A 20,087-nucleotide genomic window follows, 5' to 3' on the forward strand; every position below is an offset into this window, starting at 1 on the left:
TAGGTCTAATTACCCTCTACTAATCTCTCCTTAAGACACATTTATATTAGTTTCTCACTTTAATAACTTCTTCAGGACTCGGTGTCTGAACTCACCTTGAGGTTTTTATCTTGGCTCTGATCTTAGTGACTATTTTCATCATCATCTCTAATGAGAAAGTTAAGGTTTCATTTGCAGTTTTTTCAATACGAAGGAAACTAGTGAACAGATTTTTATTGAAACTTGGCGAAAGGATTAAACCATTATGTTTTTGAAGTGGATTCAATCAAGGGGGCGGATTTTTATTATCACTTTCTTTAACATTGTGAGACATTTTTGCGAAATTCTCAACGAACAATAATTCAAGAAGTGTCGTCTGCGTTTGGTGCAGATCCAGACGATGGTCAAGGAAGTATTTAAGAGGAGTGATCTTTCAAAAAAAGGGCTAAAAACCTTCAACAACTAAACAAAGTGGAGCTGAGATGATGAAGATTGAGAATATGTGTCCATGTTATGGTTTTGATCTCAATCTTTGTAAATGCAATATGGTGATAAATGTTTAGGTGGAGGAAAGCTCATCTTTCCTCTTGTGTGCCTTCAATTCTACAAATGTTATCTTGTAAAGAACTTTGTATCTGTGAAAGGTGCAACATATATTCAGTTTACGGTTAATAAAGTTGTATTATGGACGGCTCTGCAATTTGCAATTGAAACGCTGGAGGTGCCAGTGCTGAATTAAACCAACTTGATATCAATATGCCCACAGTTCACAGATAATACTCCTTTCCCATCCTGCAGCAAAAATTCACAATCTTGTTCACAATCCTGGCAATGAGTCAAAATGGACATCATCATTGGCTACACTTGCACACACACACACACACACACACACACACACACACACACATACAGAAACACACACCTCAGCTTCCCATTACTCCTGCCTGACTCTGGGCAGTGCAGCCCCTCAGGACGGTATCAGCACACAAAGCTGCTGATACCGTCCTGAGCAGAGCGCCGGTGTCAGAGCCTGATAACGCTGCACTCTGTCGTGTCAGAGGTCCGTGTTCGCCTCCTTAGCTTTGTCACCACCTGCCTCAGCCGGGCTGGAGTGTGAGAGGACTTAACAAACAGCCGCGAGTTCACACACTTCAGGAGATGCTGCTGAGGACGACACCTGCCACAGCGATTCATGCTTTCCCTCTTTTTGCAGCAAACTCATCCCAGTGACTTGCAGACAGAAACCTGCTGCTGTAGAAACCTGCTGCACGGGAGGAATTGTCACACGGAGCGTAGCACTTCTTAAAGTGTCTGTGTATGTAAACTCGGACTTCATTCATTTTTAATGAGAGTTGAAACGATTTGTAAATCAACTAGTTGGTAAAAGAAATTTGATAATTAAATAAAGTTTCTTTATTTCCTGCCTCTAATTTATGATGAATTTCCTCCGTATCCTCCTCCCATGTGACAGTTAATTGAAAATCTTCTGGTTTTGGACTGTTGATCAGATAGAACTTGTCATTTTCAAGATAACAAAACTGGAAAAACTGGAAAAGAAAGAAAAACAGGCGCATGTTGAGCTCATCCCACCAATCAACCCTGATCAATGGAGATTCAAAGCTTATTTCAGAGTGGATTCCAACAGAGCCTCTGAACCATCTCCTGAAAACCTCAGAAAATCCTCAGCTCTAGGACTTACCCCAGGTCAGTGAGCGGCGGCTTGTCACGACCTCTCCTGTAGCAGATGAAGATCTGCGGCGCCATGAGGCCGCCGTTGTTCAGGTCGGCTGAATGGCCGCCGGGCGTGGTCTCGATGCAGGTGAACCCCGGCGGCACCTCCTCGCCCATGGAGCGGATGACCAGGGCCACGTCGGTAACGGGCGCTTTGGGCTTGGCCGTCTTGTGGCAGACATCGTCAAAGTGGATCTCCTGGTCCAACGGCTTGGACGAGTCCGTCAGACCGGCCACCACGAAGTAGTCGGCTACACGAGGGCCTTTGTCCTCCATCATCTCCCATCCCCGCCAACTGCCTGCACGGATACAGAGGGAGGGAGGGAGGGAGGGAGAGACAGAGAGGGAGACACAGAGAGGGAGAGAGAGAAAGCAAGGGGAGATTAATTTTCATTTTGGTAGCAGGTAGAGACTGTTCTTACGTCCTTGCTGCGGCTGTACAATAAAAATACAGGCATTCATAAATCTTTGTGAGGGGAGTTGTGTGGAAGGGCAAATAAAAAGAGAGGAGGAGGAGGAGGAGGAGGAGGAGGAGGAGGAGAGCCGCTTCGTTCAGGTAGGAAACAGCCATTTACAGTTCAGGCTCACGGTCTCTCACCATATTGACTTTTGTTCACACAACCAGCTGAAGGTTCATTGTCCCGGCTCAAGGACACTGACAGAACACTCGGCTGTGAAGAGGTCGGGACACTGCCGGGGTTTCTAACCTTTCCTCTGCTCCTGAAAAGTGGAACAGTAAACGTCCGGCTGGCTGCACAGACCTGAGCCTGCACTTTAAAAAGAGCAGTGAGCAGTGAGGTGTTTCTTCACACTTGACTTTCTGCCTCGATTACGGTCCCGTATAAAACCTGCTGATTAGAAGCCTCATGACACCACTGAGTCTATTAAGTGCAGTGATAAAAAGCCAAACACTAGTTTTCCTGAGAAGAGCAAGTCCTGACTTTACAACATCGCCCAGAGTTTCTGAGGCAGCACAGGCTGAAAAGTACGATTCACACAATAGAAACACTACGAGATGTCACTTTGATAGAAAAACACATTTCCTGATGCCCTCAGTTCAATCTGCACCAAATCAAAGGCTGCTTTGAGAGGGAGGTCGTCACAAAACTACAGCTCTTAAGCAATCACCACGAAAACAGAGCAGATAGAAGTTACAGCTGTGATTTGTTCAGTCAGGGTGAATCTCCAAACAGCACAAGTGCATTTCTCTTTTTCAGAAACACAACAAACGCCCTCTGAGAAGCAGTGAATCTTAAAAGTTCAATGTTACTTTGATTCAGAGCAGCACTCAGCCACTGACTGTCTGTTATGTGATGTTCACAAAGCCACGTCAGGAGAACAGGGGCATTGGGTCCACTAAAGTCCAGAGACCAAAACCAGTACATGGCTTTTTGGGCCAGAGACCCGACTGAAAAAAAAATCAATGGCGTGAGGAGGAATCCAGAAACAGCTGCTGCTGGAGGCTCGGCCAAACATGTGTTCAATTTGTGTGTTCTTTCTTTTTTTGCCTCCTTGATTTGCTTTTTAGGGGAATTAGGTTCCGCTGTGAGGGGATTTGATTGAAGTCTGAGATAATAAACATACATTTGCATTAAGTACCAAAATACTCCATTTGGATCTAGGGCTGTGTGAGATAATGACATCATTCCCTTTATTTCATTGTGCCGAAAATCACACAATTTGAAGACACGTTCCACATTTGAAGGGAACTTTGTGTTATGTGGTTTGGTCTCATATAGACAGAACCGGTACCTTCAAAATGACACCAAAGACCCTTTACCACCAAACCAGACTCATGTCAAACAGTTGGAGAGAATCAACAAACAAGAGCTGGACATGTGCAGCAGAGTGTTAAAGAGAAAGAGACGTGGTTTAAGAGAAGACTCCGGATTCCATCTTTTTCCAGAATGCTGCGTCTCGTGTGTGTGAATGAGACAAAGTGCTCTGAGTGGTGGACAGACATGAAAAGAACAATATAAATCCAGTTAATCTTCTAATTACAATCTAACCCAGACTCAGACAATGTAAATGCAAAAGAGTCTTGGAGATGGAAGCAGAAAAGAACTGAAGATATTTAAATATGCAAAGACCAGACTGAGAAATGTGAAATTTGATTTTGCCCACATCACACAGGCCTGTAAGGACCAATACATCTGCATATTATATACTATATATAATAATATAGATGTTACCACTTCAAGAACTACGTTTGATTTATTACTGATCCAAATACAAGCAGGGAAAGATCAAATCTAAATACTTTCCCAAGATCCTCTCCAGAGACCCATGAGGACACATACTGTAAGTACATGTGAGAACTCAGAGAACAAGTAAAAATAGTTCTCCTTGTTACTGCAGCCGCTTTTCACCCAATTAGTTTTCAGCCTGAAGATATTATTGTCTGGAGCCTTGCTGCTAAAGAGAAGCTACAACATATTCCCGACAAAGCAGATCAACATTTTACACTAAAGTCTGACAAAATACCAAAAAGATGTTGATGACGTTCAAAATGATCCATGTCTCAAAATAAGTTCTGGGGCATTTATTTAAATACAAATTTGAACAAAGAGGTGAAGGTCAACAGAAAATATCGGAGCCCTCCTTCCATCTTCGTCTACACCAAACAAGGTAAACAGGTAAAAAGGGTCAAAACCCACCAACCTGCTCCAGGACCCGGAAGTGAAAATTATAAAATATCACTAACACAGGCTAAGTGTCGATTATAGCTTCTACTCTCAAGTATGGGGAAAGGAAAAACTTGATATTAGTTCTGTTTTACAGTTGAGTGTTTTTATATTTGAGTCTCAGTCGTCCTCAGTGACCAGATTCATCGCTCACTCCCCCGACAATCGAGCCTCAGCGACACCAGTGTGTCTCTGTGGGTTTAAATGAAACTCGCCCCCCCCCCCCTTCAAGAGCTTTTGCTCCTGGTCAAAAAACAAATCAAAAAAAAAGGACAAAGCACTGAGTTCACAGACGCTGAAATCAGGAGGAGTGAGAAATGTGTTAAGATTGGATTGAAGAAACAGAAAACAATTCAAACACGTCTCTCCGGGTTTTCACATGTAAATGGGATTTTGCAGGGACGGCACAGTCGTATCACCGTGACCACATTTTGTAATCCAGTGGTTTCAGCCCAGTTTGCTCCAGAGTAGTTCGACTGGACCTGGCCTGATTCCAGCCTGTGCAGTCATCGGGTGTGGGAGGAGAGTTCAATTAGCAGGGTGTGTAAATGTGGTGAAAAGAGCTGCCAACTCCACTTTGTGTGATGCTATGTGAGCAAGACTCAAGCAACATGAATCAGTTAGTACCCAGTTCCTCATCAGAGACCAAGAGGAGTCGGGCGGAGGAGAAAGTGACAGAATATTTGATTGATTTAATGTCTACTTGACTCGTCTTGGCCGTCAATTTAACTAAATGAACATCATGCTGCATCGAAGAAGACTAGAGATTGAGACGATAAACTCCTCAAGAAAATGTTTTCTATAGAAACTGACTCATCAGCCGCTGACTGGTAACAATCAGGACTACGAACCTGTAACTAATGTCAATGTGTCCCTGAGATAATGTGGATTCAGTAGAGAATAGACAGTATTTTCTATATATTATTATATATATTAATGTCCAAGTGAACGTGACGGATTTGGTTTCAGGGGACTGTTGGGCCTTGGTGGAGGAAAACGCTTTAATCATACAGATGAGACTGAGCAGCAAAGAAGCTGATCCCATTAGTTTCTCCATTTTCAACCACAACAAGACCAGTTGGTCAGTGAGTGGTTCTGTCCATCAGCAGCTGTTTCAGACACAATGTCCGGGGGAGAAAATGGTTTGATTACTGAATGTCACTAACGCCGGGTGTGTATTGGTACAATGAAATGATCTCTGCAGGGGGAGTGACCCGAGCTCGCCCCCGAACAAAGAGCAGTTTGTGTTTCTCTCCGTGGTTGTCGCGTCCAGCTCCCGACAGATGGTGAGAAAAACAACCGCCGGTTCGATGTGTCCTCCTGGCGCTGACACTCGTATTACAGCCGATCTCACCTCATCACTGCCTCGCTGTGAGGAGCTGATGAGGAGACAGTCACAGCACACTGAGCTGATTCTCTGTGCCAAGTGATGTGTGGTCGGCCGTGATAAGACCGGAGGAGAGAGAGGGGAGCCGAGGCCTCGGGTCCAGACACGGTCCTCATCCGGCATCGAGACTTTCAGACATAGAATAATTCACATCCACGTTTTACTTTGATGATCAGCTGGAGAGTAACGGGTCAAACTAAGAGTGACCACAGGAGCTCTGGAGACCGAACATCTGCACAGCATCCTGAGTGCAAGACCGAACCCTGCGTCCCTCGGACACTCACATTACAACACACTGGTGTAACAACCGAAGGACAGGATGCAGAACACGTGTTCACTTCTCTTTCAGATATATTTACAAGGGAATTGACTTGTCTGCCATTATGCAAGAGGAACCTCAGCTCGTCAAATGCTTCACATCTTCTAATTTAAACTCCGAGGCACCGAGGGACAAGAGAAACTACAGCCTGAGTGAAAAAGGAACTGAAATGTGGGGGAAGCCCAGCACACACATTCCTATTACACCTTCATGTCTGCTCACAACACTATGGGCCATTAAAAAAGCCTGAATGTGAGCATGAATCTGGACAAGCTGACAGACAGTCTGTGAGAGAGAGAGAGAGAGAGAGAGAGAGAGAGAGAGAGAGAGAGAGAGAGAGAGAGAGAGAGAGAGATTACTGTGTGTGCAACGTCCTGAGGTTTATTCTCACACACAATGAATGGCAGAACATAACCTGGTCAACACGTGAGGTTTTGTCACTAAACAAAAAACCCACAAAGCAAATCTAAGTTATGTGTTTATATATCACACGTTTCCTGCTGAGTTTTGGAGATAAACTCTGGTTTTTAAAAGTTCTGAGTCGTTTTTTAACTGATCTCAGTTCAGCTTCACTGGACCTGATTCTGACAGATGAAGCTGCGACTATCAGTCAGTTCCACCCGTCTCACAGGAGATCGTACCCACTCACCAACGTTACACAGAACAAATTCACACAATGCAAAAAAGTCAGTGAAGCATCAGAATAATTGGAAATCAGCTAATTTCAGGTTAAAGTTGTGTAAAAGTTGTAAAAATGCTTAGTTGCTTTAAAAAGGGAGTTTTCTCCCTATCCAGGTCAATGCTCATCACAAACTCTAAATACTGGATGGTCTCAACCTTATTATGTAGAGCACCCTGAGAGTTTATCTGTCGTGATTTTACACTGAACAAATGAAATGTAATGCATCAACTACATTAGAATCCTATGCAACGTGTAATGTAGATGAGGGCTGGACGTACGCAGGGTGTCGACCAGTAGAGCAGCTATCGGGTTTCGTGTAAATCAGTGCAGCTATTTTGACCCGGGGGGGATTTTGCATGAGAATCAAAAGACAAACACAGACTTGGGTTTTTGTTTCAGGAGACACAGTGAGCACAGTTAACGCCTCAGTGCAAAAATGTCCCCAGGTAAAAGACGCTGACCCAATTCACTCGTGTGGACGGATGTTAAACTGTTCTGTGACGGGAGGTGACACCGAGCCAATCAGCCAACGAATGACAACATGGAAATGTCCTGGTCATGTTCTCAGCCTGCTAAAAATACTGTGCAAACCAAACGTTATACAAGGTTTACACACACACACACACAAACACACACTATCTATATATATGTACACACACACACTGCAAAAGTGGGACAAGCCTGGACTCCCACTGACATCAAACCGCCTCTGTTTTTTTCTATATGCTCTCACAGACTGGCCTATATTTCAAGAATAGAAAAAACTATGTTGCCTAGTTCACAGGTGACAATGAAAAATGTATTCTAGATTTCACTAATGCATCAGTGAATCTTCTCGTGATTTCAAGGATCTATGGGTTCCTCTACAAAAGTTGCTCCGCACATTTTCTGGAACTTTTCCTGCAAACCCCAAGTGGAATGTCCCAACTCTGTCTGAGTGAGCCCAGAGCGAACAAGTGGGCATATTCCAACGTTCCTATCACACGACAGACATGAAGAAGGAATTCAAATATATCAGGATGAAAAAGAAGATGTCAACTTGGACAGATAACAGGATTCAAGAGCTTTTGGTGATGGGGGCCCACGTCGGCGTCGATGTGCTGCAAACAGAAACTCTGAGCTTTCCTCTGCAGGATTTCTACATCATCTCCGGCCTCAGATGCATCAGCCCTCACCTGAATGTTCTGGAATTGTCCCAGCTTCATATGTGAAAGACAAACAAATGTCCAGACCCCAAGTTCATGTCTGAAAATAGCTAAAGAGGCTATCTTCCACTTTGCAGCATTGAAATGAGGATGTAATCTAGAAAGAGAAAAATGTACCTACAAATTTATACATTTAGCAAAGCCTTGCAGATTTAAGTACTGAGAAGCTGTAACAGTGGGTTACACCCATCTATTAGGTATTCAGTCCATGGATTTTCATGCACAGAGCATCACTCACTCCGTGACACTGTGCCTGACTCACAAGAATAAAAGTCAGCACCACAGCTTAAGTGGTCTAATCCAAATATCTTCATTTACTGGCTGCCCTACTTCTCCTCTGGCAGACGGACCTGGAAGGAAAAACCCTCGATTTGATTTTGAGGTAAACGCCCAGAGAGAAGTCGCCACTGATTCCTCCCGGGGTTTAAAGAAAGGAACTTTTAAAGGAGGATGTGCTCTTGCAGTAAGCCTCTTGAAAAGGTTACTGGGGTCTTCACAGTGGTCCTGAACCACTACAGAATATATCTATGTGTTTTTGAATCATTTATGACCTGTAGTCATTCATTACACATACTTTCAGACATGGTTTTCCTCAAGACTCTGCGGACTACTTGTCTTTGTGAAGCTGAAATCAGCGTTTGACTTCAGAGTACCTGACCTGCTTTATAAAGGCACGGTATGCTGTGACTCAGCTGACTGCTCAGATCATCTGTGTTAGTCTGACTCTCCACGGTAATCACACAGGATGTAGAGCAGTGTGGGAGCCAGAGAAACAAGAGGAAGAGAGTCGGTGGAAAAGCACCACAGGCCCAGAAACGTGGCCGCGTGAAGGGCCTGCTGCCAGAACCGGAGACAAAGCCTCCCAGCACCAAACCACTGACACCACAGCAGGACTTCAGGGAGGGGTTCGATCAGATGTCCAGACCCGAGCAGGCCCCGAGTCACTTCCACATGGGTTTCATTTAAGCCAACGTGACAGGGGAACGACTTCCAGCTGTCTCGGGTTCACGAGAACCGGGGCCAATGAAACTCACCAAAGGGACTCTGGTGTTAAGGCCCGGTCGCAGCTCTCGCCTCCAGCTGTATAGACAACCAGCCCGGCGTTAGCCACAGCAGGGCAGACACGTGGAGGAGGTGAAAAGGAATGTGCTTCATGAACATAAACACGAGCCAGTAGGAAGCCTCGCTGGCCAAGCATCTGCTTCCAGTTAGCCCAGGGGGGGGGGGGGGGGGGGGGGTGGCTCTCGTGCCTTCTCAGTGCATCAGGTCATGCAACATCTTGGAGGAAAGATGATATATGTGAGAAAGACGTTTTCTTGTTATTTAACAGATGAATAAAATGTAATGGACGTCAAGTTACGGCATGGTTCCGACCGAGCTGCATCTTATAAACTCAAACAAACACAGACTTTAAACAGAAAGCTGTAGAACCACAGAGGAACTAACAACCAGCTTTAGATCCCACCAGTTCCCAGCTGCAGGAAATGTATCTGCTACCGGCCTCTGTGGCAGAGAACCATGTTTCACCCTCATCGCTTTTATGTGTAGTGAATGGGTGTGAACCAGGAGACATTAAGCAGAGGAGATCGTTGGATTCATTAACCTTTGTTCACATACACAGGGCTTTTATAAGATATGGGAGTATTTGCAGCTGTTGGCTTGTTGCGTGTGCGTGTGTTTGTGCGTGAGTGAGTGTATATATATTTATATATATTCTGGTGCAGGGGTGGGTCTTTTGTCACGCTCCGAAACATATCTCTCCTCAGGGACTAATAAAGTCAATCTTATCTTACAACCACCCGTCATTTTACTGGTATTGCATTTTCTAACAAGGAAACAACAAACACACAGTGTTTCTCCTCAAATGATGCATTTCTCCTCCGAGCCACTTACTCACAAATATGTATCGCTGCTTCTAATTTGCTTTTCAGCTAAAACAAGTCAGAAGGTCGCTGGTGAAATGTAGAATAGAGAATTATTATAATTTGATCAACTTTAACAGATTCAGGGTCAGTTTTCTGTAAGTAGTAGTTAACCTTGACCCGAAACCAAAACATAAGCAACTCAGAAATACTCAAAAATGTTGTGACAGCCTTTCTGCAGTAAACGAAAAGAACATAAAATAGTTGATTACTATTTACTATCCTACTGGACAACGCTCATGCCGAGACTCTGAGGTTTTACTCTAAACCCACTACCTTCACAAGAGCAATGTGATTAATGCAACAAGTCACAATGCAGATGAGGATCAGAGAGTAAAAAGCAGTAATGGACGTGTCCGTGTCGGCAGTCTTTGCCCACAGGGGCTAAACTATACTATATTTTAATATGCTAATGAGGTGCTTCGAGTAGCTTTAGTATAAAAGCACCAATGTGAATACAAAGAACCTTTAAAGAGGGTCTTGGTTTAAATTTGGAAAGAAGTTTTGAACTTCAGCTGAAGTTTTATCTCCACGTTCGCTCTTTAGTATGAGGAGGAGACGATGATGTGTTTGTTATGAATAATTGTGAACTAACTATGATGGACGGGGACGCAGCAGCGTGAGACACAGCGGTGACTGACTCAACCTGCCAGACACGGATCCCATTAACATCACTTGATTACAATGTGAATACAAGATAAATAAAGAGAAACACTGAGCTGCAGCGTCAACGCCAGGATTCTCTGAGGTATCGTTTTAAAACATGTCACAGAAGAAATTCACTGTTGCATTGTTCTTCACTATTTTCATTTTGGACGAGTGAAACCAAAACATGCAGATTCTTTTAAAAAATAAAGAAAAACCTTGAAATCACATTTATATCTGTAATTAACAACATCCAAAGACCGAGGAAGGCAAGTTATTTCTGCAGACTTTGCAGTATATAATTATAAGATATGCTTCACTTATTATATACAATATATCCCTATATTAGAGAAGCTAATGGTGCGGTGATTTTCCTTGAAATTGTGTCCTCTCCTCTCTATTGTCGCAGTGAAAAGACAAATCTCCTAATGTCTACTGTAAATATGCAGAGTTTCATTACATGCTTTCATTGTGGCCAAATAAATAATAATAGAAAATGTTATTCCTGTTGATTCATCTGGGAAACTATTCTTTTCCATGTATCTATGTGTACAGGTAAATTCTGGCATCCTAGCTCCCAGGCTCTAAACCCCATACACGCTGTTACCATGCTGGCTCTGTGTGCAGCATTAGCACATGGAAGTGTTAACGTGCAGCTCTGTGGGAAGTGATAACTTGTCTCCAGGAAACCCGATCTCACCGACCTGCCGACTCTCCGGCCTGATCTCTTGAATCCAGAGTTGGCAGTAAAGCTCTCTTCAGGCTGGTGGTGTGACTTCCAGAGAGACGCAGTGATTCGTATAAACACACAGGTTTGTTTTCCAGTGTGACCTCTTTGTTCACTCTGCAGTCTGGCACCGCTCATTTACTGATGTCTTTTGTATCCTGAATGATAAGCACCAATTATTGTGTGAATGATGAGAAGTGAGAGAAGACGCTGGGAGGATAATCCTTTACCCTTGTGAACCCGGTGGACCACACAGCAGCGGCTGATTAATGTTGGAATCGAACAATTACAGCCTTCACCAGTGGAGCCTCGACTGGGAAAAACCTACAAGTTAAATCTATTGAGCTCAAAGTGTCCTCAAATTGGAACAGAGCAGAACATCTGACTTTAATGTAAATAAGCAAAGTAAACATGTCTAGTTCTATGCAAATTACTCCGATTTATTTATTGGTTTACCGCTTTTCTATTAGTTCTGGGGATTTGTATCCAACAACTTTCTCTCTCAGTGTCAGTATAGATTATACATGCAAATTTGTATCATCAATCAACATTTTACTTCCATCTGCCAGTAGAAATGTGAGGAATCAGAAGCTAGGTACTAAGTGCATCATTATTCAAATGATGCACTTATTCGATTTCTGTTAAGAGTACGCTTGTGTGTCCAGACTGATGTTCCTGCCAGGGTCCTCAAGTATTCAGTACTTTCTCACTGGATGAACACAGTGATGTGAAATTGTCAGTTCCACTAGACGAACGGTTTCTGAGTTGAAAGCAGATATGAGCCGCATTTTACAGAAAACTCCCAGAACCTTTCGTCCGAAGATGGAACATTTGTCAAGGAACTAAAAAGGTTCTTCCAGAATGTTGTTCATCTCCACAGCAGTCCAAAGACCAGGGCAGGCAAGTCTTCTGACGTATCAACAACCAACAGCAACTACAACTGTTCAACTCCAGTCCACCAGGCAGCTGTAACGTGGAAGACTACACATGATGATAACGCTAGATGAGTCGTGCAGCAGTAAACATGGTCGAGATTCAAATTGAGCTTGTGTTTATCAAACAAGAAACATATTCAAAACACCTGAAATACTCAACAGGGACGTTTTGGAAGGTGAAACCATTTCCTGACGTCATTTAGACCCTGGTACCTAAACGTGCGAGTTCCTACAAAGTTCCTGTGGTGGAAACACAACTACAAGACATTGAAAACACTAAAGGACACTAAAAGAGGTTTTTGACTGAAACCAGCTGCAAGAAGCATGACCATCACCCTCATCATCATCCAGCCCCTGCATTAGAGGGGTTACTGTTATACACTGCATGTTTTCAATCATTCGGTATGACCTGCAGGGTTGTTGTAAAAATGTAAAATGGCCCTTGATAGGTTCCCAACCCCTGCTTCAGAAGATGAGATCAGTGCCCAACGCCCAAATGCATCCCTCTGACATCACATGCCACCCACCATCTGAGAACAAACTGCCTCTCTCCTGCAGGCTGTACCTTGAGCTTACAGCTAATTAGTGTTTGGGGATGCTTTTCCCTGGGAACATGTAATCCTGCTCTCAGCTGGTCTGTGTGAAAATCAATAGTAGCTTCTCTTTTATGCAGTCTCTCCTTTCGGCCACGTTTTGCATATAAATCAAGCTGTGCTGCGATAAAAAAAACAACCCGGCTTTTACCGGAAATTTTTTCTCTCTGAAGATATCAGAGAGAAAATGTGAAAAAACAGAGTGCCTATGTGAAAAAACAGTAGGATGGATTCTGAAAAATTCACATCAAGCTGCCATGTTGAAGGCAGACGTAAAAACTAGAAGAAGACAAGTATCTCAGGATGAAAAAGAGAAATCGAACATATAGAATACAACAAGATTTTGACCGAGGTCACGACCTGCCTCCTGCAATATGTACCAAGGTGTCGGCACTGAGCGAATGTTCAGGAACCTTTCTTCTGTTTGTGAACGTGTCTGACCCGACAATCTCCTGTCGCGTTCTTTTAATGTGAACGGAAAACTCTGGAAAATGTCCAGGAAATTCAGTCCATGTTTGAAAAGTACTGACAGACACAATAACCTACAACAGCCTGGTTTCATTTAAGCCTGATATCAATAGACTTAACAATTATCGTCACTTCCACAGAGAAAAGGTGAAAATCCATAGTGGAAATGAGAATCTCCTGAATGTTTTCTTCTGTGCTAATGATCATTAGCGTCGGGGCTTCGAGAATCTGTTTTGTTTTTCCTACCTCGGTGTCTGAATGCTAATGTTCCCCGGCTTCTGCAGCACCATGCTGCACTGTGGAGCCCGGCTGTCTTAAGGGAGAGAAGCTGCAACACCAGCAGCCTGTGGAACCCAGTAAATAAAGGGTCGATCGTCTCAGGATGTCTCCCAGTGAAGAAACACTATCGTTAGGTTATAGCTGGTCTCGAAACGCTGGTGTTTAGGTACGATAGAGATTTACTCTTACGCTTTGAAGAAAATCCAAATTTCTGTTTCAATTTCAAAATAAAACATTTCCATAAGATCGAAATCCCCAAAGATTGGAACCAAACAGTCTGGTGGTTTATTTTATTTTGTTTACATCCTTGAAGGAAGACTAAGAACAGCTGCTGGAGTGATACTGGACATGTCCTAGTTGACCCTGGCAACATGTCAAACACTGCTCTGTTGTGTCCACATGTCTCCAGCAGCTGTGATTATGTATAAAACGCTTCAGGATCACACACAGGATCCATCCTCCTGAAACCGACGAGCCAAACATCCTGCGTCACACGACAAATCACACAGAAATCACCAGCGAGTGATTGTAAAACTCTCAGGAGCAGGAAATAGACTGTCACTGATATTCAGCAGTTACATCTCATGCTCTGTTGCTCTCCTGTGCTGTGCTGTCACCGTCGGTGTAACTTCCTCTGATTTGAAGTATATTCTGTTAAATACAACACGCTGCTGCTGAATGGGAAAATTCAGAGCCACTGTTAATTAACCCTTTTAATTGATGTCAGTTAGTCGAGAGCTTTTTGTTTAACGCTTTAAAAGACGCACTCTGAAAGATGCTCACAGACACATCACCTCCTCCAACCAGGTTTCTAATAAGCTAAATGAATCGGCGACAACTACAGTCGATAGTCTGGAAACCAGACATGCAGGTCGGGGGTGTCTTTGAGTTGTGTGTGACCCCCTGTCGCCAGTCAGTCTTGAAGCTTGAACTCATACTGATAATCTTAACTCATAATTGTTATGTCTGGTGTTTGGGATTTGGGAAAGGAGCTCTCTTAGATAAAGGTTACTTCCTTACTTACAAGAAAACAAGTTGTGTAGTGTGAACTTGTCAAATGTGTCTTTTGACGACTCATCTGTTACTTGAGTCGTCACTGATAAGAACCAATCGTCTGTTTTTGCCCGTCTACACTACAAAGATGTTTCTAACTAAAATGGGGCCTGCAGCATTACAGCATTAACTTATACTCCGGAGTAACAAAGTGGTATTAACAGCCAGTGATGGGTTTTATATCGTAAGCAGATGGATGTAGCCTAAAATTGTTGCCTTACATTTTCCGAAATGATGTGAACTTAGGTGCTAGCGTTTCCTGGCAGCCTCCTGTAGCCTCCAGGCTCCTCAACCTCCGCATCACAACTGCTCCGACACCACAGAGGGGAAAAGGAAACACTTCACAGACCCTTCACATTCCTCATTACAGCTTCATTGCGTAACAACTCCTGGAAAGCATTGAATTTATAAGCATGTTCTGTGAATACCAGACCACCTTAATTGCCCACAGGGAAACTCCGGGGACATTCGTAGTTTCTGGTGAAAAGCTACATTAAACCCGACTGCCAAAGCAACAGTCTGGATACATACTTCCCCTCAGACATGAACCATACTGTCCTTTGTTATGCAGAACGAATTAAAGTGCATTCTTCTGTAAAATACACGAACAACCCTTGAGTGCGACGGCGGTGAGAAGCTCATTCTGTAGCTGACAGCTCGAAGAAGTCTCCCTTTCCCCCTCTTTGTGTTCACTGAATTATGCAAGATGTTGGGAAGAACATGCATCCTGTGCCTCGGGTGTTGAAACCAGTGCTGACCCAGGATGGGACATTTGGAGTCAGTAATATGTGGACAGCAGGCACTGACCCTGAGGGCGGAACCAGGGCTACTGGGACTACCTGAAGTCTTCAATCACCTTAACGCCGACACCGTCTAGCTGTCTCTCTTTACTCATAGCTGTAAATCCTCGTCTTGGTCCTGCACGGGACTACACAGCCGAGTGGAGCCGGCAGGACAACCAGGCCCAGCCATTCGGTTCAAATGTGCCAGACGACAGCATCTTCATTTAAAAAAACTCCCCCCCCATTTGAAATTCCAGTAGGGTGCGCCTCTGCCCTCTGAACATGAACAGACAAGGCAACAAGACGGCACACAAACATCCCGTCCATCATTGGCACCTCGACAAAATCCGGCCATGAGCAACACCACGGTATGTGAAAGAATTTGTGAAAAGCAACAGAAGAAGACAGGAGAGCCGGCACAGTGTGGGTAAACCTTCTGGTATGTGGAGCTTTTCAAATGACAGGCTTGAGAAGAAGTTTGTCACATACGATTTGACCAGACTTGCCTCTCCTGTGCAGCAGCGCTAAACCATGCAAGGGGATTTTATTTTTTCCAGAATGTCAAACCCCAGTGGCAGCCGTCACCACCGCTCCTGTCTACCAACTAAACACGGCGCTGGAGTCCCGGTGCGTTTCCCTCTCTGCGGTCTGGTTTCCACATTTTGCACACCGGTATTCTGCACTGCATTCTTTTCATTCACGCATCTGGAAGGCGTCTGATCAGCGACAGACCAAAATCAGTCTGCGTTGGAAAATTGACCCCGAACACGATTCCTGAGTCATGAAGAGACACGAGTATAGCATGTTTACAAACTCTCTGGCGTCTCTGTTTTCTTGGAGAGTGTTAGAGAGAAAACGAAGACATCGTCCGTGTTCGTTCTTTCCACTCAATAAAAAAATGGCGGCAAATATACCGGAAACGCGACGCTACCAAGCAAACCAATCACAGCTGGACACCTCGACGTGTAGGTAGACTCTTTATGGGCTACACGTCTATGGGTAGGCTACGGCTTAAAGTTCCATCCCGACTGACGAGTGCCAGACTTCAAAAACCGTACACAGCATTGAAATGGAGTCAGGCTCATTCCTTCTTGAGTCCTTTGAAAACATCAGTTGTGTTTCTATTCTATTTGCACGTGTTGTGACTTTTCGCAGCGCACACGTCATCGAATTGATGCAGATGTTTTCTTAATTTGCACGTTTTCTTTCCGTTTTCACGTGTTTTCCTAATTTGCTGTGCGTTGAGCTCTCTCTATCGGCCACCGTAGAAGTGAGCTTAATGGCAAAAAGGAATAAAACCTTCCTGCACGTCACTTAATTTCAACATGAACATCCAACACATTTTGAACAGTTTCTTTGCATGAACAATTACTTAATTGATTAATCGACTCTCCTTATAAGTTATAAATCGCTTCAACCTCCACATCAGACGTGTCTTCGTGCAGCTGCAGCATCGTTGCACGACATGAAGGTTGAATCAGAGGCTGTTAAGAGAATAAAAGCCCAAATGTCCGTAGCTGTGCCGGCAGAGGTCAGTTAGGTGTTTGTGGATATTTTTAGCCGCCGAGTGGTCGCGTGTTCCCGGTGAACGCAGACACGAACCGGGGTTTGATGCTCGTGTTTCCCGGTGAATAAGAAGATATTCAGGGCTCGTGGGTGACGGCAGGCCACCTGTGGCGTGTCGCCCCCGGGCTGAGGGTCACACACGTCAGGCGTCGGTTTGAGGGCAGAGGCGTCATTGAGCGACAGTTAACCCGCGTATAAACCCGCATGTAAGCGCGTGACAGAGGGGACTTCCCAGCCCGGTTCTAGTCCGGATTAGCAGCGGGCAGCTGTTCGCCAGACCCCCGCACCAGCCCGTGTCTAGAGCGGCTCATCATCTCGCACTTACCCCCCGTTCGCGAGCGTCAAATCGGTCCTCACAAGTCCGCCCGGCCAGTGTCGTCTACCGGTGCTGGCTCATCACAGTCCCGGGGCCGAGAGGCGGAGGTGACCGCGGGGGTTTTATCAACTGGGACCAGTTCTAACTGTGTTGTTCTCCTCCTGTGACCGTGAACTGTTGGAACCCCGGGAGAAGAGAGGCGCCTTCTGCTGTCAGTCACCGAGAGGAGCCGGCTGTCCGCTCCGCCGCCATCTTGGTTGTGATGATGCGAGTAAAGCCCCGAGAAGGGGGGGCAAGCGAGAGGAGAGAGAAACAGAGAGAGAGAGAGAGAGAGAGAGGGAGGGGGGGAGAGAGAGAGGAGAGGGAGAGGGAGGGGGGGGGAGGAGAGAGAGAGAGAGACACACACACACACACACACAGAGTGAGAGAGATGAAGTGACACACACACACACAAAGTGAGAGAGGGAGACACAAATACACACAGAGACACAGACACACACTCACACACACCTGATGCCCACTGTGTGTACACCATTATTTCCATTATTATGATAACCAACTGCTAATTTATCCTCATTATTTTCACCTTTACTTTTTAACAAAACCTCTTTAATTCTTAACTAATTAGACAATTACTCATTTCAGTTAATTGACAGGATTAAGTATACAAGTAGAAGTACTCACACTACTAAAAAGAGAGAGAGACAGATATAGATTTACTGTATATATATATAGATAGATAGACAGAAAGACAGACAGACAGATAGACAGATAGATAGATAGATGGATAGATAGATAGATGAGCATGAACATGTTACATGATCACAAAGACATGAAACAGCCCCAAAAAGACAGGGGAAAAAACATATCAGAGATGAAAAATGGCAAAATATGTCCGGAGAAAGGTGCAGAACGACACACAAAACAACACAAATGTCCTAAATGACCACAAAAAATGATAGAAAGCAATCACAAAGACATGAAAAAGCCCCACAAACTACCACAACAAGACACAGAACATGATGCAAAACTACAACAAACAAACACAAAGCAACCTCACTGTGCTCAATCATTACAAAGTGATTTATTTCAGGAGGTCAACAGTTCTCTTTGTTTGAACCCATGTGACCTGAGGGCTATGAGTCGGACCCGGCCCTCTCTGCAGGTGGCTGCCGCACTGGGTTCGATTCCCTTCACACGTCACGGACGCACGGTGCAGGTGAGCCGTGACCTGCGAAGACTTTGTCGTGTGTGATAAACAGGTCAGAGAGGTGTCCTCCCCTGGTGCATGCTGGGATTGGAACACTAATGGATGAATGATGCAAGCTGACACAGCTGACCCCCCCCTGACCCTCGAGTCCTGATCGGCCCTGAACGCTCCGGTGGACGGGGAGACGATGTGATGAGAGGGACGGAGGTGGGAGGGTTGCTGGGTGGGGGGGATGGGGGGGGGGTGGAGAGCTGGTGAAGTATTCCCACACATGAATCCTTTAAACCTTCTCTCTCTTGTTCTTCATTGAATATGATCCAAAACGGGCAAATGGCTCTTATGAATATTTAAAATATGCATTGAGTGTATTTTAACTGTTTGACCAGAAGCTGTTGAAAAGTGAAAGTGAGGTTTAGTTTTAGAGCTGAAACGTGTTTAAACTTGAGTGAGCAGCAAAATTATTATTCTAATGATCCCACACTGATTTACTTACATGTTTCTGTCATTAAGACGTGTTCAATGCAAAATATGTGATAATAAGTTCATAGAAATTTGTTTTTTGTTCGTTATCTTGGAGATACTCCAGTTTGACAAAAAGTGAAAGCACATTACACCTTTTTTTTAAACATAAATGAAGGAATAATTTTTATATGAATATAATAAAGTTAGATTTCATTTTTTTGAAGAGAAAATTACATTTCCAGCATTTGATTCACAAGTTCCCGTCTTTGCGTGTTGCTACAGCTGTTACCTCATTTCATAAACAAACCTTATCTTTATTAAAAAAAGAAACGACAATTCAAAACTAAGTTACACATACACTCATCTGTGTGTACAACGTCCACGCGTCTCTCTGCTGCCACCTGCTGTCGACTGCTGCCCAGCACAGCTCCTCCTCTGAACTGCATGCAGTGGTTCACTGGTCATGAAGCAGTTGCAGAGCATTTCAAACTATTTTTCTAATCTTTAAAACTCTTATTTATATATTTAAATGCGTCAGACATTAAGGCAACTCCTACTATCGATTGAAAAAAAAAAGCCTAACATCATGTGCATCACCCTCTTACCTTTGATTTCTCAACAGCAGTTTATAATAAGAGTTTGTTAGTACAGCGTTGGAGAGTGATGCTCATCTCACTTCATCGGGATGATGACAGATGGGAGATGACCGCCTGCTGCTCCTTACCAGTGGTCTTAATGGTGTTAGTGGTGATTAGCAGCTCGCGTGGCCTCTGCTCACAGACATGCTGATGGCTGCAGGCAGGGTCTCATTGGCACAGCAGGGTGTCCAGCCCTGGGGGGGGGGGGGGGGGGTCATTACATCTTCAAACACGATAGTACACAACGTTTTGTTTACAATGCATTTAACATGAAGTTATTCGGGCAAATAATCTTTGTATGATTTCATGTCCTGATGCTTTATAGAACCGAAATAACTAGAAAGTGCATTTCCTGCTGTTTAATACAGCTCCATTCAAAACAGCTTCACAAACAGATCAAAACAAGAACACAAAACATCAGTGACAACAAGCAACAATAAAGATGGATGACATGACAGCTCTCACAAAGTGAAGCCAAAGCATCAGGATGGATTACAGGCCACA

General features: G+C 44.2%; 2 protein-coding genes across 2 annotated transcripts in view; one reads left to right on the top strand and one right to left on the bottom strand.

Moving 5' to 3' along the window:
* LOC128442753 (C-myc promoter-binding protein) overlaps positions 1–2,001 on the bottom strand; it is a 34,021-nt gene extending 32,020 nt beyond the window's left edge. Inside the window, exon 1 of the mRNA XM_053425331.1 lies at positions 1,679–2,001. Within this exon, the coding sequence (XP_053281306.1) occupies positions 1,679–1,989 (311 nt within the window). The 5' untranslated portion in view covers positions 1,990–2,001. The remainder of the gene's footprint in view (positions 1–1,678) is intronic.
* Positions 1–20,087, top strand: part of LOC128442553 (NACHT, LRR and PYD domains-containing protein 12) — a 226,845-nt gene that overhangs the window by 161,055 nt on the left and 45,703 nt on the right. The window lies entirely within an intron of this gene.

The sequence above is a fragment of the Pleuronectes platessa genome, chromosome 1 (assembly GCF_947347685.1).
Source record: "Pleuronectes platessa chromosome 1, fPlePla1.1, whole genome shotgun sequence".
NCBI lineage: Eukaryota > Metazoa > Chordata > Actinopteri > Pleuronectiformes > Pleuronectidae > Pleuronectes > Pleuronectes platessa.